Genomic DNA, 13,358 nt, shown 5'->3' with positions numbered 1-13,358 from the left:
ATAGCTGCACCCTGGCTGTGGCTCACTGCCACCTCCCCCAGCCACAGGACAAAAACTTAATTACAATAAAAATAATTTGTGAGGCTGGATTGGTCCCATCCAGTCCTTCCCTCCCACTGCTCCCTGCTCCCATCCAGGCATTTCCCTGGAGCAGGTGTGATATGGTAGAGCTGCATTCCCAACCTGGCCTGCACACAGGGGACTGGGGAGGTTTCCCATCCACAGGGGCTCTGCTCCCCTCCCCAGCACATCTGGCATGCAGATGTGGCCAAATGGCCGGGATCTGCCTCCCAGATGGGGGACGAGCTGCAAAATGTCTGTATGGGATTGCAAAGCAATATTTTTTTCCTTGGAAGTCTGCATTTCCCGGCTCGTTGCACGCACTCCCCATCTCCAGGGGTGCTGCAAAATCCCTGTGCAGAGCTGGGGCTGTGCTGTGGTGCTCTGGTCTGAGCATCCCATATCCTGCACCTCCATCCCATGTCTGCACCCTAAATCCCACTTCTGCATTCTGTATCCTGAATCCACATCTCCTGTGTCCTGTATCCCACCTCTGCCTCCTAAATCCCTCTTCTGCAACCCATGCCCTGTACATCCTTCATCTGTATCCTATATCCCATGCCCCTCCTCACCTGCCCTATATTCCACCTCTGCATCCTAAATTCTCCTTCTGTACCCCATGTTCTGTATCTGTGTCCCATATTCTGCATCTGCCCCTTCATTCCACATCCCGTGTCCTGCATCCCACGTCTGCAGCCCCTCTCCTGTGTCCTGCATCCGTGTCACATGTTCTGAGTCTGGAAAACTGCATCTGCCTCCTAAAACCTCCATCCAGCATCTGGGAACCTGTGTCTACATCCTAAATTCTCTATCTGTTGCCTAAATTTCTGTGTTTTTTCCTGTGTCTGGATCCCCCATTCTAAATGGTTCCACAGTCCCTCTTCTGTGCCCTACATCTGGCACCTTGAATTTGCATCTCAAATCCTGTCTCACATCTGCATCCTGAATCCTCCATCCTGTGTCCTGCACCTACATCCTAAATCCTCGATCCTAGATGCTGTCCTGAATCTTATGTCCTACACCTGTGTCCTAAATCCTAATTTAGGACAATAATAATCCCATAGTGTTTATATCCTAAATCCCATGTCCTCGTTTAAATTCCAAATATTCCATTCCAGACCTGCAGCCATTCTCCATTCTGTGTCCTACATCCTAAATCCTCTATCCTGCATCCCCAGTCCTATGTCCCACACCTGCATCCTCCATCCACCATCCTAAATCCTATATCCCACATCTCCACTCTAAATCCTACATCCTGCATCCTAAAGCCTACATCTCAAATCCTGTGTCCCACATTTGCATCTCAAGTTCTCTGTCCTGCATCCTGCACCTGCATCCTTTCCCCCATCTAAATCCTAAATCATCCATCCCCCATCTTGCCTCTATGTCCTAAATCCTGTGTTCTGTATCTGCATCCTAAATCCTCCATCCTGTATCTACATCTGAAATCCCAAGTCTCCCTGTACCTCCTAAATGCTCTATCCCACATCTACATCCTAAATCTATCCCACAATTGCATCCTGGATCCTCCATCCTGTGTCTTGCATCTTCATCCTAAATCCTATGTCCCATATCTGCATTTCAAGTTCTCTGTCCCAGATCCTGTATCTGTCCCAAATCCTATGTCCCACATCTACATCTTAAATCTCATGTTCCATACCTGCATCCTGAAACCTGCACCTGTGTCCTAAATCCTACATCCCCATCAACATCCTAAATCCTCTGCTGCATCCCATGTCTAAATCCTAAATACTCCATCCTGCATCCTGAATCTACATCCTAAATCCTGCATCCTCAGCAGGATGCTAAATCCCATATCTGCATCATAAATTCCATTTCACACCCTACATCTACATCCTAAACCCTCCACCCTGTGTCTACATCCCAAATCCCATATCCCACATTTGCATCTCAAATTCTCCGTCCCACAGCCAGCACCTACATCCTAAACCCCACATCCCCATCTAGATCCTAAATCCCCCATCTGTGTCCTAAATCCTACATCCCATCCCTGAATGCTGAATCCTCCATCCTGCATCCAGCACCACATCCCTAACTCCGCATCCCCAGCTCCCGGATGCTGCCAGGAGGGGGATGAGGAGGGGGATGAGGAGGGGGCAGAACCCCCTGTGCCCGCTGGAATTCTGTGAATTCAGGATGAGGAGGGGGCAGAAGCCCCTGTGCCTGCTGGAATTCTGTGAATTTGGGATGAGGAGGGGGCAGAAGCCCCTTTACCCACTGGACCTCTGTGAATTTGAGATGAGGAGGGGGCAGAAGCACCTGTGCCCGCTGGAGCATCGTGAATTTGGGATGAGGAGGGGGCAGAAGCCCCTGTGCCTGCTGGAGCTCTGTGAATTCAGGATGAGGAGGGGGCAGAAGCCCTTGTGCCCACTGGAACTCTATGAATTTGGGATGAGGAGGGGGCATAACCCCCTGTGCCTGCTGGACCTCTGTGAATTTGAAATGAGGAGGGGGCAGAAGCACCTGTGCCTGCTGGAGCATCGTGAATTTGGGATCAGGAAGGGGCAGAAGCCCCTGTGCCCACTGGAGCTCTGTGAATTTGGGATGAGGAAGGGGCAGAAGCCCCTGTGCCTGCTGGAGCATCGTGAATTTGGGATGAGGAGGGGGCAGAAGCCCCTGTGCCTGCTGGAGCTCTGTGAATTTAGGATGAGGAGGGGGCAGAAGCCCCTGTGCCTGCTGGAGCTCTGTGAATTTGGGATGAGGAGGGGGCATAACCCCCTGTGCCTGCTGGAACTCTGTGAATTTGGGATGAGGAGGGGGCATAACCCCCTGTGCCTGCTGGAGTTCTGTGAATTCAGGATGAGGAGGGGGCAGAAGCCCCTGTGCCTGCTGGAACTCCGTGAATTTGGGATGAGGAGGGGGCAGAAGCCCCTGTGCCCGCTGGAGCTCCGTGAATTTGGGATGAGGAGGGGGCAGAAGCCCCTGTGCCTGCTGGAACTCCGTGAATTTGGGATGAGGAGGGGGCATAACCCCCTGTGCCTGCTGGAACTCCGTGAATTTGGGATGAGGAGGGGGCAGAAGCCCCTGCCCTGGCCGTGCTGTTGGTTTAAGGATTTGCCACGCTCCGGTGCCTCCGGGTCCCCGGCGGGGCTGCACAAAGGGCGCTTTCAGGGCCCCGCTCAGCACGGCCCCCCCACCCGGCCACAGAGGAACACAAACCTTTTATCCCCCTCGAGTTTCCCCCACACACCCCAAAAGCGGAAAATAATCCCATCCACGGAGTTAAAAATACAAAAGGACCCTAAAATTTAGGGTTGAAAATGATTCCCATGGGAATGGAGCCCATGGGAAGAAGGGCAGAAGCAGTGCCCAACCTCCTTTGAAGCATCCTGGGCAGGAGGGGATGTACCTGTGACCCCCCAAAACATCCCATTTCCAGCAGGTAACAGGTGAAAAATTAACTTGTTTTGACAGTAAGACCCACTCATGCACTGAGTTGTGTCCAGCCTCACACCCCTCCACAAACCTCCCTTCCCGAGGCATTCCCAAAGATTTTCTTTTTTATGCCCTTAGAAATATAAATTCCTGGGGGGAATGAACCAGAAAACCCTGTATTCAGCCTAATTATCCCCCCTGGCCGCAATCTGTGATCTCTGGGACAATTAAAAGCGCTTAATCCCAGCTGAAAAGCAAACAAGGTCGGAGCGCGGCGTCTTCCTGCTTTCCCCTCGCCCGCTGCCGGGGTCTCGCTCCCCAGCTGCAATATAAATATGCAATTAAAAAATCGCCGCTAATTGCTTTGCCCAAGGGGGGTTCCCACCAGGGAAACAAAAAAGCCAGGGAAAGGGATATTAAAAAAAAATAATAATTTAAGAAGTGGTAAACAAGTAAGAAGTGTAAGAAGTGCATTTTTTAGCCCAGGAATTAAATATTGATGCAGCTCTGGGGAGAAATCGTGGTGATATCTCGGGGTTTGCACCCTGGGGTGGGGTTTTTTTGGGGGGATGCTCTTTTTTGGGGGGGATGGGGTTAATCCCTGTCTCTCCTCTCTCGCTCCAGCGCTAACAACCCCTGGCAGCTCTCGGGCTCGTTAGTCCTTCGGAAAAGCAATTAGAGAGGCTGGAAAATGAGGGCAGCCGCTGCCCTGAGACAGGGCAGGAATGGGGGGTGGGGGGGTCAGCTCCCAAACCTTGGGGCTGCTTTAGGGCTGCCCAGCTCGGCAGAGATCCCACAGTGGGATTGATGCTGGCTGAGCAAAGCTGCGCCATCGGGAGGCTTCAGAGTGAACAACCCCCCCCTGCAGCAACCAGCCTCGCTCTGCGGCCCCCAGGGCTTTATTCAACCTTCAAAACCTAAAACAAGTGGCCAGACAACCTCACAGCGTGTGGGTGCTGCTGCCAGAGCCCAGCCAGGAGGAGGAGGATGAGGTGGAGGAAGAGAAGAGGCAGAGGAGGAGTGTGAGGGCTCAGGTGCCGGGCAGCCAGACTTTCTGGGTGCTGACGATGTCGCTGAGCTTGGCTTTGATCTTCAGGAAATGTCTCTTGAACTCCAGGCCATCGCCCTGCATGGGGAGAGACAGAGTTTGCATCCCCCTCCAGCCCCCTGCACCCCTCCAGCCCCTGGCACCCACCTCCCGTGGTCACCCCACCCTGCACCCACCTTCCCTCCCCACCCTGCCCCTGCTGTGCAGCCCCCACCACCCACCCCGACCCCCTGCACACCTTGGAGAGGCGAAAATCCACCAAAATCTTGCTCTCCATCTCCACCAGGTTCACCTTGAAGATGAGTTTGTTGTTCCTCCTGTCTGTGGTCGAGATGGTGACCTGCAAAGTGGGGAGGGGGGTAGGGTGCCTCGAATTACTCCCTGATGACCCAGCACAGGGGGTCCCAGCCCCACTTCCACGCCCTAACCCCCACCTGGTTGGTGCAGCTCATCTTCCAGCCGTATCCCATCTTCTCACACACCTCCTTCAGCGCGCGGTAAGAGCCGTCGGCGTCCAGCTTGGTGAAGAACCGTGTCATCCGCTTCACCAGCCGCTGCCATGGGCTCTGCCGCCCCAAAAAACATCCCAAAGGTTACAAATCCCGCCAAAAAGGTCACAAATCCCACCAGCTTCCAGCCCCAGCTCTGACAAATCCCAGCGTTCGGTGAGGAAATGTTGGGAAGCTGCACCCCCTGATGGCTCAAACCAACAACCACATCCCAAACACCAGAAATGCTGCACAGCCACGTCCCAAAGCAGCCCCTGCTACCACAAAAATACTCTTTAATGACACATATATGATGCAAAGTTCCACCCCAATGGTATAGTGCAACCATATTGGGACCCCAATATTGTAAATTGGATGTGGTTGCCTCCCAAACGCTGCAGAGCTGTACCCTGAAACTGGAAAGCTGCCTTTTATTACTCAAAATACTGCAAAATTGTGCCCCAAATACCACAAAGTTGCACCCTGAGATGACAAACCTTGCCAAGCTGCTCCCTGATATTATAAATCACATGCACAGCTGCTCCCCAAACACCACAGAGCAGCCCCCAGCACTGCACAAAGGGCACCCTGATTCCATAAATGATGCACATTTGCATCCCAAATCTTGGGAGGTGGCACCCTGAGATGATAAAACTCACAGCTGCATCCCAGCCTTGCCAAGCTGCTCCCTGATGTTCCAAATACAGCAATGTTGCTCTTTAATGTGGTATTTATGATGTAAAGTTGCACCCCAATATTTTACACAGCACAGTGCTGCACCCCAATGCTGTAAATCAGATGTGAAACTGCCCCTCAAGTCCCTGGCAAAGCGACAAACTGACACCAAAATATTGTAAATTTGCACCCCCAATCCTGCACCTCACACCCTGAGGTGATAAATATTCAGCCACAGCCCAAAGAGTTGCTCCCTGACATTATAAATAGGACAAAAGTTGCTTCTTAAGCTTACATATCTGAGGCAAAGTTGCACCCCTGTAGTATAAAAGTTGCAACACCAGATCCTGATGTTGCAAACTGGATGAGACTCTGCATCCCAAACGCTGCAGAGCTGCACCCCAAGATGATAAACCTCACCCAGCCACATGCCAAACATTGCCAAGCTGCTCCCTGATGTCATAAAAATGCAAAACGTTGCTCCTCATCCTCATAACAATGCAAGGCTGGACCCCAGTGCTGTAAATTGGATGTGAAGCTGCCCCCCAAACACCCCAAGGCCACGGCAAAGCGTCACCCTGATACTAAAAATACCGAAAAGCTCTGCCCCAACTCCTGCAGGAGACAAAAACCAAAAAGTTCCACCTCCAATATTGCCCTGACACTCTCCATCAGGCAAAGCTGCACCCCAACCACCACAGAGCAGCCCCCAAGCATTGCAAGGTGCACCCTGACACCGCTGATGATGCCGAGCTGCGCCCCAAACACCGCCAGGCGAAATCCCAAAGAGGATCGGCCTCGCCCAGCCCAGCATCCCGATATTCCAGGTGGTGCCAGGTGCCCCCTGCAGCCCCTGACCTGGGAGGAGCCTGGGGTGCCCAGGAGTTGGCTGTTGACCAGCATGTGCTCGGGGCAGGCGGGCTGTGAGAAGCTGAAGCCCTGCACCAGCTGGTCGATGCTTCCTGTGCCACTCTCCCAGGGCATCCCGCCCGTGCCGGGCTCCGGCTGAGACGTGGAATAGCTTGCCTTGTCCTCACTGCAAGGCAAGGGGGGACACGAGGGTTAGGAGCGCTGCACGGAGCAGGATGTGGGAGCTGGATGGGATTTTGCAGGATTTGGGGCCATGGCAGGGCTTGTGCGGGGTTTCCACCCGAACGCCTCCGGGAGAAAACGCCGGGAAAGGCCCGAGGTGTGCGAGGAATCGCAAAGAGCCGTGTGGAGGGAAGCAGAGGCTCACCCCAGCGCTCCCTTCACCGGTGACAGGTCTGTATCGGATCGGATGTGCTTGGAGAAGCCTCCAGGGGAGTCAGCGACCCCCCCCGAGGAGAGCCGAGCCCGCTTGACATCTGCAAAGGGACAGGACAGCCAATAACCCCCAAATCCGGGGGCACGAGCACGTCCCCCCCGGCCCCTTACCCTTCTTGAGGGGTCTGCTGTACCACCGGTCCTTCTGGATGTCAGCAATGGTGATCCTCGCTGCCGGGCTCTCCGTGAGGATCTTGTGCAGCAGAGCTGGGAAACGAGGGGGTGGAATCCAATATGGTGTGTGTAAATGTGTATATTTGTGTGTATATATGTAATATTTGTGTACAGATGTGTATATTTGTATATAGGTGTGTATTTGTGTGTATATATGTAATATTTGTGTATATATGTGTATATTTGTATATATGTATATATTTGTGTGTTTATATGTGTATATTTGTATATAGGTGTGTATTTGTGTGTATATATGTAATATTTGTGTATATATGTGTATATTTGTATATATGTATATATTTGTGTGTTTATATGTGTATATTTGTATATAGGTGTGTATTTGTGTGTATATATGTAATATTTGTGTGTATATATGGGTATATTTGTATATAGGTGTATTTGTGTGTATATATGTAATATTTGTGTATATATGTGTATATTTGTATATAGGTGTGTATTTGTGTGTATATATGTAATATTTGTGTGTATAGACGTGTAATTTTGTATATAGGTGTGTATTTGTGTGTATATATGTAATATTTGTGTATAGATGTGTATATTTGTATATATGTGGGTATTTGTGTGTATATATGTAATATTTGTGTATAGATGTGTATATTTGTATATATGTGGGTATTTGTGTGTATATATAAAATATTTGTGTGTATATATGGGTATATTTATATATAGGTGTGTATTTGTGTGTATATATGTAATATTTGTGTATAGATGTGTATATTTGTATATATGTGTGTCTTTGTGTGTATATATGTAATATTTGTGTGCATAGATGTGTATATTTGTATATAGGTGTGTATTTGTGTGTATATATGTAATATTTGTGTGTATATATGGGTATATTTGTATATAGGTGTATTTGTGTGTATATATGTAATATTTGTGTGTATATATGGGTATATTTGTATATAGGTGTATTTGTGTGTATATATGTAATATTTGCGTGTATAGATGTGTATATTTGTATATATGTGTGTCTTTGTGTGTATATATGTAATATTTGTGTATAGATGTGTATATTTGTATATAGGTGTGTATTTGTGTGTATATATGTAATATTTGTGTGTATATATGGGTATATTTGTATATAGGTGTATTTGTGTGTATATATGTAATATTTGTGTGTTTGTATGTGTATATTTGCATATATGTGCATATTTGTGAGTATATATGTGTGTGTATATATGTATATATTTGTGTATATATGTGTATATTTGTGTATATATGTGTATATTTGTGTGTATATGTGTGTGTATATATGTAATATTTGTGTGTTTGCATGTGTATATTTGTATATATGTGTATATTTGTGTGTATATATGTATATATTTGTGTATATATATGTATATTTGTGTGTATATATGTGTGTGTATATATATGTATATATTTGTGTATATATGTGTATATTTGTGTTTATATATGTATATATTTGTGGGTATGTGTGCATATTTGTGTGTATATATGTAATATTTGTGTATATTTGTGTATATTTGTGTGTGTATATATTTGTGTATATTTATGTATATATTTGTGAGTATATTTGTGGGTATACATGCATGTATTTCTCTCTATATATGTATATTTGTGTATAAATCTGTATATGTGTATATACATGTATATATTTGTGTGTATATATGTATATATTTGTATATATATGTGTGTATATTTATGTGTATATATGTGTACATTTCTGTGTATATATGTGTATATTTATGAGTATATATGTATATTTCTGTGTATATATGTGTATATTTAGGGAGCTGCTAGGTGCTTACCCAAGGGAGCTGAATCAATCTTCTTCCAAGGTGGGAGGTAGGTTTTTTTCTCCTTCCAGTCGCTGTACTCCTGGCAGCTGTCGCTGGGCTGGTCCCAGGGCAGCTCTGCCGGGAGATGCCACTGCTGTCACCCCTGGTGCAACAACCCCCCAGGCACACATGTGGCACTGTGGGGACATGGTGACCCTGCCCTGCCATGGATCCTGTGTGCTCCCTTTGCATCCCAAACATCCCCGTGCATCCCAAACATCCCCGTGCATCCCAAACATCCCCGTGCATCCCAAACCTCTCTGTGCATCCCAAACCTCCCCGTGCATCCCAAACCTCTCTGTGCATCCCAAACCCCTCCGTGCATCCCAAACCCCTCTGTGCATCCCAAACCTCCCTGTGCATCCCAAACCCCTCTGTGCATCCCAAACTTCCCCGTGCATCCCAAACCCCTCTGTGCATCCCACACCTCTCTGTGCATCCCAAACCTCTCTGTGCATCCCAAACCTCCTCGTGCATCCCAAACCTCTCTGTGCATCCCAAACCTCTCTGTGCATCCCAAACCTCTCTGTGCATCCCAAATCTCTCTGTGCATCCCAAACCTCTCTGTGCATCCCAAACCTCTCTGTGCATCCCAAACCTCTCTGCATCCCAAACCTCCCTCCCCGTGCATCCCAAACCCCTCTGTGCATCCCAAACCTCTCCATGCATCCCAAATCTCTCTGTGCATCCCAAACCTCTCCATGCATCCCATGGTTTCTCACACACATTCCATACCTCTCTCTGCATCCCAAACTCCTCCTGTGTGTCCCATAACTCCCCTGTGCCTCTCACACAGCCCCCTTACACATCACAAACATTCCCCTCCTGCAGCCCTCTATTCCTTCCATACACTCCTACAGATATTCCAAACATCCCCCTCCATGTATTTCACATCTCCCTCATGGATGGACACCTTCCATCTCTGTGTTTCACACATCCCTCTCGCTGTGCACTCCATACATCCCTCCCATCTCACGTGTGCTCCTTCCCCATCCCATACATCCCCCGTGCACTCCACACACCTCCCCTCACACATTTCACCCGTGCACCCCTTCTGCATTCCATACATTCACCCCTGGACATTCCAGAAACACTCCCCCATGTCCTCTGCACCCCTCCTGCATTTCCCCCACACCCCCTGAGCACGTCACACGCATTCCATCCATTCCTAGAGGCATTCCCACCTCTGCTGGCTGTATGTTACCCCCTGGGAATTCCACCCATCCGAACATTCCCACCTCTGCCCAGCACAGCCATCAGCACATCACCCTCTGGGAATTCCATCCATCCCAACATTCCCACCTCTGCCCAGCATGGCTGCCAGCACATCACACCACCCCCTGGGAATTCCATCCATCCCTGGCCAGGTGGCCATGGGCACATCACCCCCTGGGAATTCCATCCATCCCAACAATCCCACCTCTGCCCAGCACAGCCATCAGCACATCACCCTCTGTGAATTCCACACATCCCAACATTCCCACCTCTGCCCAGCACAGCCATCAGCACATCACCCTCTGTGAATTCCACACATCCCAACATTCCCACCTCTGCCCAGCACAGCCATCAGCACATCACATCACCCTCTGGGAATTCCACCGATCCCTGCCCAGCATGGCCATCAGCACATCACCCTCTGTGAATTCCATCCATCCCAAATTCCCACCTCCAGCCAGCATGGCCATGGGCACATCACCCTCTGGGAATCCCATCCATCCCAATATTCCCACCTCTGCCCAGCACAGCCATCAGCACATCACCCTCTGGGAATTCCATCCATCCCAAATTCCCACCTCCAGCCAGCATGGACATGGGCACCTCACCCTCTGTGAATTCCATCCATCCCAACATTCCCACCTCTGCCCAGCATGGCTGTCAGCACATCACATCACCCTCTGGGAATTCCACACATCCCAATATTCCCACCTCCAGCCAGCATGGCTGTCAGCACCACTCCACAGGCCCAGACATCGACGGGCTCGGCGCGGAATTCTGGGCGCCGCAGCAGCTCGGGGGCCACGTAGGGCAGGGTCCCACACATCTTGTTCAGCAGCCGCTCCCGCCCGTTGTGCCGGAACACCGTGGCCAGGCCGAAATCCGAGATCTTCAGGTTGTCTGGGCCCAAACAACAGCGAAAAGCCAAGTTAAAAACTTTAAATCAAAAGCGGAAATTACCTCGCCTCCCCAGCAAAATTAATTTAAAATGCAAATTCGAATCTAAGCAGAAATCAAAATGTAGGTAAAAGTTTTAGCTTAAAATTTGTTTAAAAATTTGAGTTGAAAATAAAAGTCGAAGTTAAGATTTTAAAGTTCTAAGTTTGAAAGTTTAACCTAAAATTTGAATTAAAATACAAATAAAACGAAAAGAAATTAAAATGCAAATTCAAATGAAAGCTTAAATTAAGAAATGAAGCTAGAAACTGCAAAATCTTTGCACTAAAAATATACTGTAGAATTTAAATTCAGAATAAAATTAAACACCTACGTTAAAAGCTCAAATGCAAAATATAAGCATTCAAATTAAAGCTTTAATTTAAACACTCAAATAAAAAATGCAAGTTAAGAAAGGAAAACTTCATGGGGGTCAGAGAGGGACACGTCTGTCCCCACCTCGCTCATCCAGCAGCAGATTCTCCGGCTTCAGGTCGCGGTGGGTGATGCCGATGCTGTGCAGATACACCTGTGGAGGGGCAGGGTGAGCCCTGGGAATCACAGCAAGGGCAGAGGGGCAGCTCCATGTGGGAATCACAGGAAGGGGCAGAGGGGCAGCTCTGTGTGGGAATCACAGCAAGGGGCAGAGGGGCAGGGTGAGCCCTGGGAATCATGGCGAGGAACAGAGGGGCAGCTCCGTGTGGGAATCACAGCAAGGGGCAGAGGGGCAGGGTGAGCCCTGGGAATCACGGCGAGGAACAGAGGGGCAGCCCTGGGAATCACGGGAAGGGGTAGCACCGTGTGGGAATCAGGGGAAGGGGCAGAGGGGCAGCTCCGTGTGGGAATCACAGGAAGGGGCAGAGGGGCAGCCCTGGGAATCATGGCAAGGGGCAAAGGGGCAGCTCCGTGCAGGAATTGCCACTGGCACCAGCGGCATCACCGCCGGTGAGCGCTCACCACGCCGGCAATCAGCTGCTGGAAGAACCGCTGTGCCTCCGGCTCTGGCATCCCAACATCTGGCTCTGCATGTGGGGAAGAAGAGGAGCAGTCCTCAGCCGTGTGGAGATGACAATTTAGGATTCCCCATTGCCCCCAAATCCCCGGGTACCCCCATGCCCACCGATGCGGTCGAAGAGCTCTCCGCCGCGGCAGTATTCCAGGAACAGGTACTGCGTGGCCCCCTCCCGCCGGTGGCCGTAGAACCGGACGACGTTCTCGTGGTTCAGCATCTTGTTGATGCAGATTTCCTTCTTGATGTTCTCCGGGCACTCGGCCGCGCGCTTCATGTCCACGATTTTCACGGCCACGGCCTCCTCAGTGCGGCGGTTCACGGCCAGCTGCACCCTGCGGGGAACTGGGCTCAGTGGGGCACGGTGGGCACGGAGCAGGCAGGGAATGGGCATGGGAATGGGACTGGGAATGGGACTGGGAATGATTCCCCCAGAGACAGGCAGCAAGCAGACAGGGAATGGGGAGAAAACGCTGCCTCTGGAGATGGGCAGCAGGCAGGGAATATTGCTACTGGAGACAAGGAACGGGCAGGGAATGGGCAGCAAATGCTGCCCCTGGAGACAGGGGGCGGGCAGGATACAGACAGGGAATGCAGACACAGGCAGGTGCACGATGGGCACGCCGGGTGTGGGAGGGGATGTGATGGGCAAACAGTGGCCCTGCATCGGGCACGGACGAGGCGTGTGATGGGCGAACAGCACGGATTGGACAGGCCGTGGACACACACACGGCACTTGATGGCCAGGAGGCGAGCAAACAGTGGGCACGCAGTGGCCGCGCAGGGACGAGCAGCGGGTGCGCAAGCGGCACACGGCGGGGGCAGGGGGAACAGCGGCCGCGCAAGGGGCAGGGCACAGGGCAGGGGCGTGCAAGGGGCGGACCCGGCCGGCAGCAACCCCGCTCTCCCCGGCCCCGCCGCACTCACTCCCCGTAGGCGCCTTCGCCCAGCGTCTGCACCAGGTCCCAGTCCTCCACGAAGGGCACCGCCATCCCCGGCCCCGGGCTCGCTCCGGATCCCGCTCCCGGCACCGCTCCGGCCACGCCGCCTTTTCCCGCCACAGCCGCGAGCCCCGCCCACCCTGCGCGCGCACCACGCAAGCCACGCCCACAACGTCACACAGGCCACGCCCCCACCTGGAGCTCCACACCCCACCAGGCCCCGCCCCCCTGGCCGCCGCTATTTCCATTCCAATCGATTTAAAGCATTTAAACGGCCCCAACGCCCCT

At 50.9% G+C, this 13,358-nt stretch overlaps 1 protein-coding gene across 1 annotated transcript; it reads right to left on the bottom strand.

Moving 5' to 3' along the window:
* Positions 1 to 3,977: 3,977 nt before the first annotated feature.
* Positions 3,978 to 13,199, bottom strand: CHEK1 (checkpoint kinase 1). The gene is made up of 12 exons (XM_058856995.1): positions 13,057 to 13,199; positions 12,241 to 12,464; positions 12,078 to 12,142; positions 11,580 to 11,649; positions 10,896 to 11,084; positions 8,940 to 9,044; positions 7,084 to 7,179; positions 6,905 to 7,013; positions 6,526 to 6,703; positions 4,939 to 5,070; positions 4,743 to 4,844; positions 3,978 to 4,582 (listed from the first exon to the last, which is right to left on the bottom strand). Exons 1-12 carry the CDS (start codon positions 13,119 to 13,121, stop codon positions 4,487 to 4,489), a joined length of 1,431 nt encoding a protein of 476 aa, XP_058712978.1. The 5' UTR covers positions 13,122 to 13,199; the 3' UTR covers positions 3,978 to 4,486.
* Between the last annotated feature and the right edge of the window lie 159 nt (positions 13,200 to 13,358).

The sequence above is a fragment of the Poecile atricapillus genome, chromosome 25 (assembly GCF_030490865.1).
Source record: "Poecile atricapillus isolate bPoeAtr1 chromosome 25, bPoeAtr1.hap1, whole genome shotgun sequence".
NCBI lineage: Eukaryota > Metazoa > Chordata > Aves > Passeriformes > Paridae > Poecile > Poecile atricapillus.
Note: the sequence above shows the minus strand (reverse complement) of the source record. Positions and strands in the feature narration are given on the sequence as shown.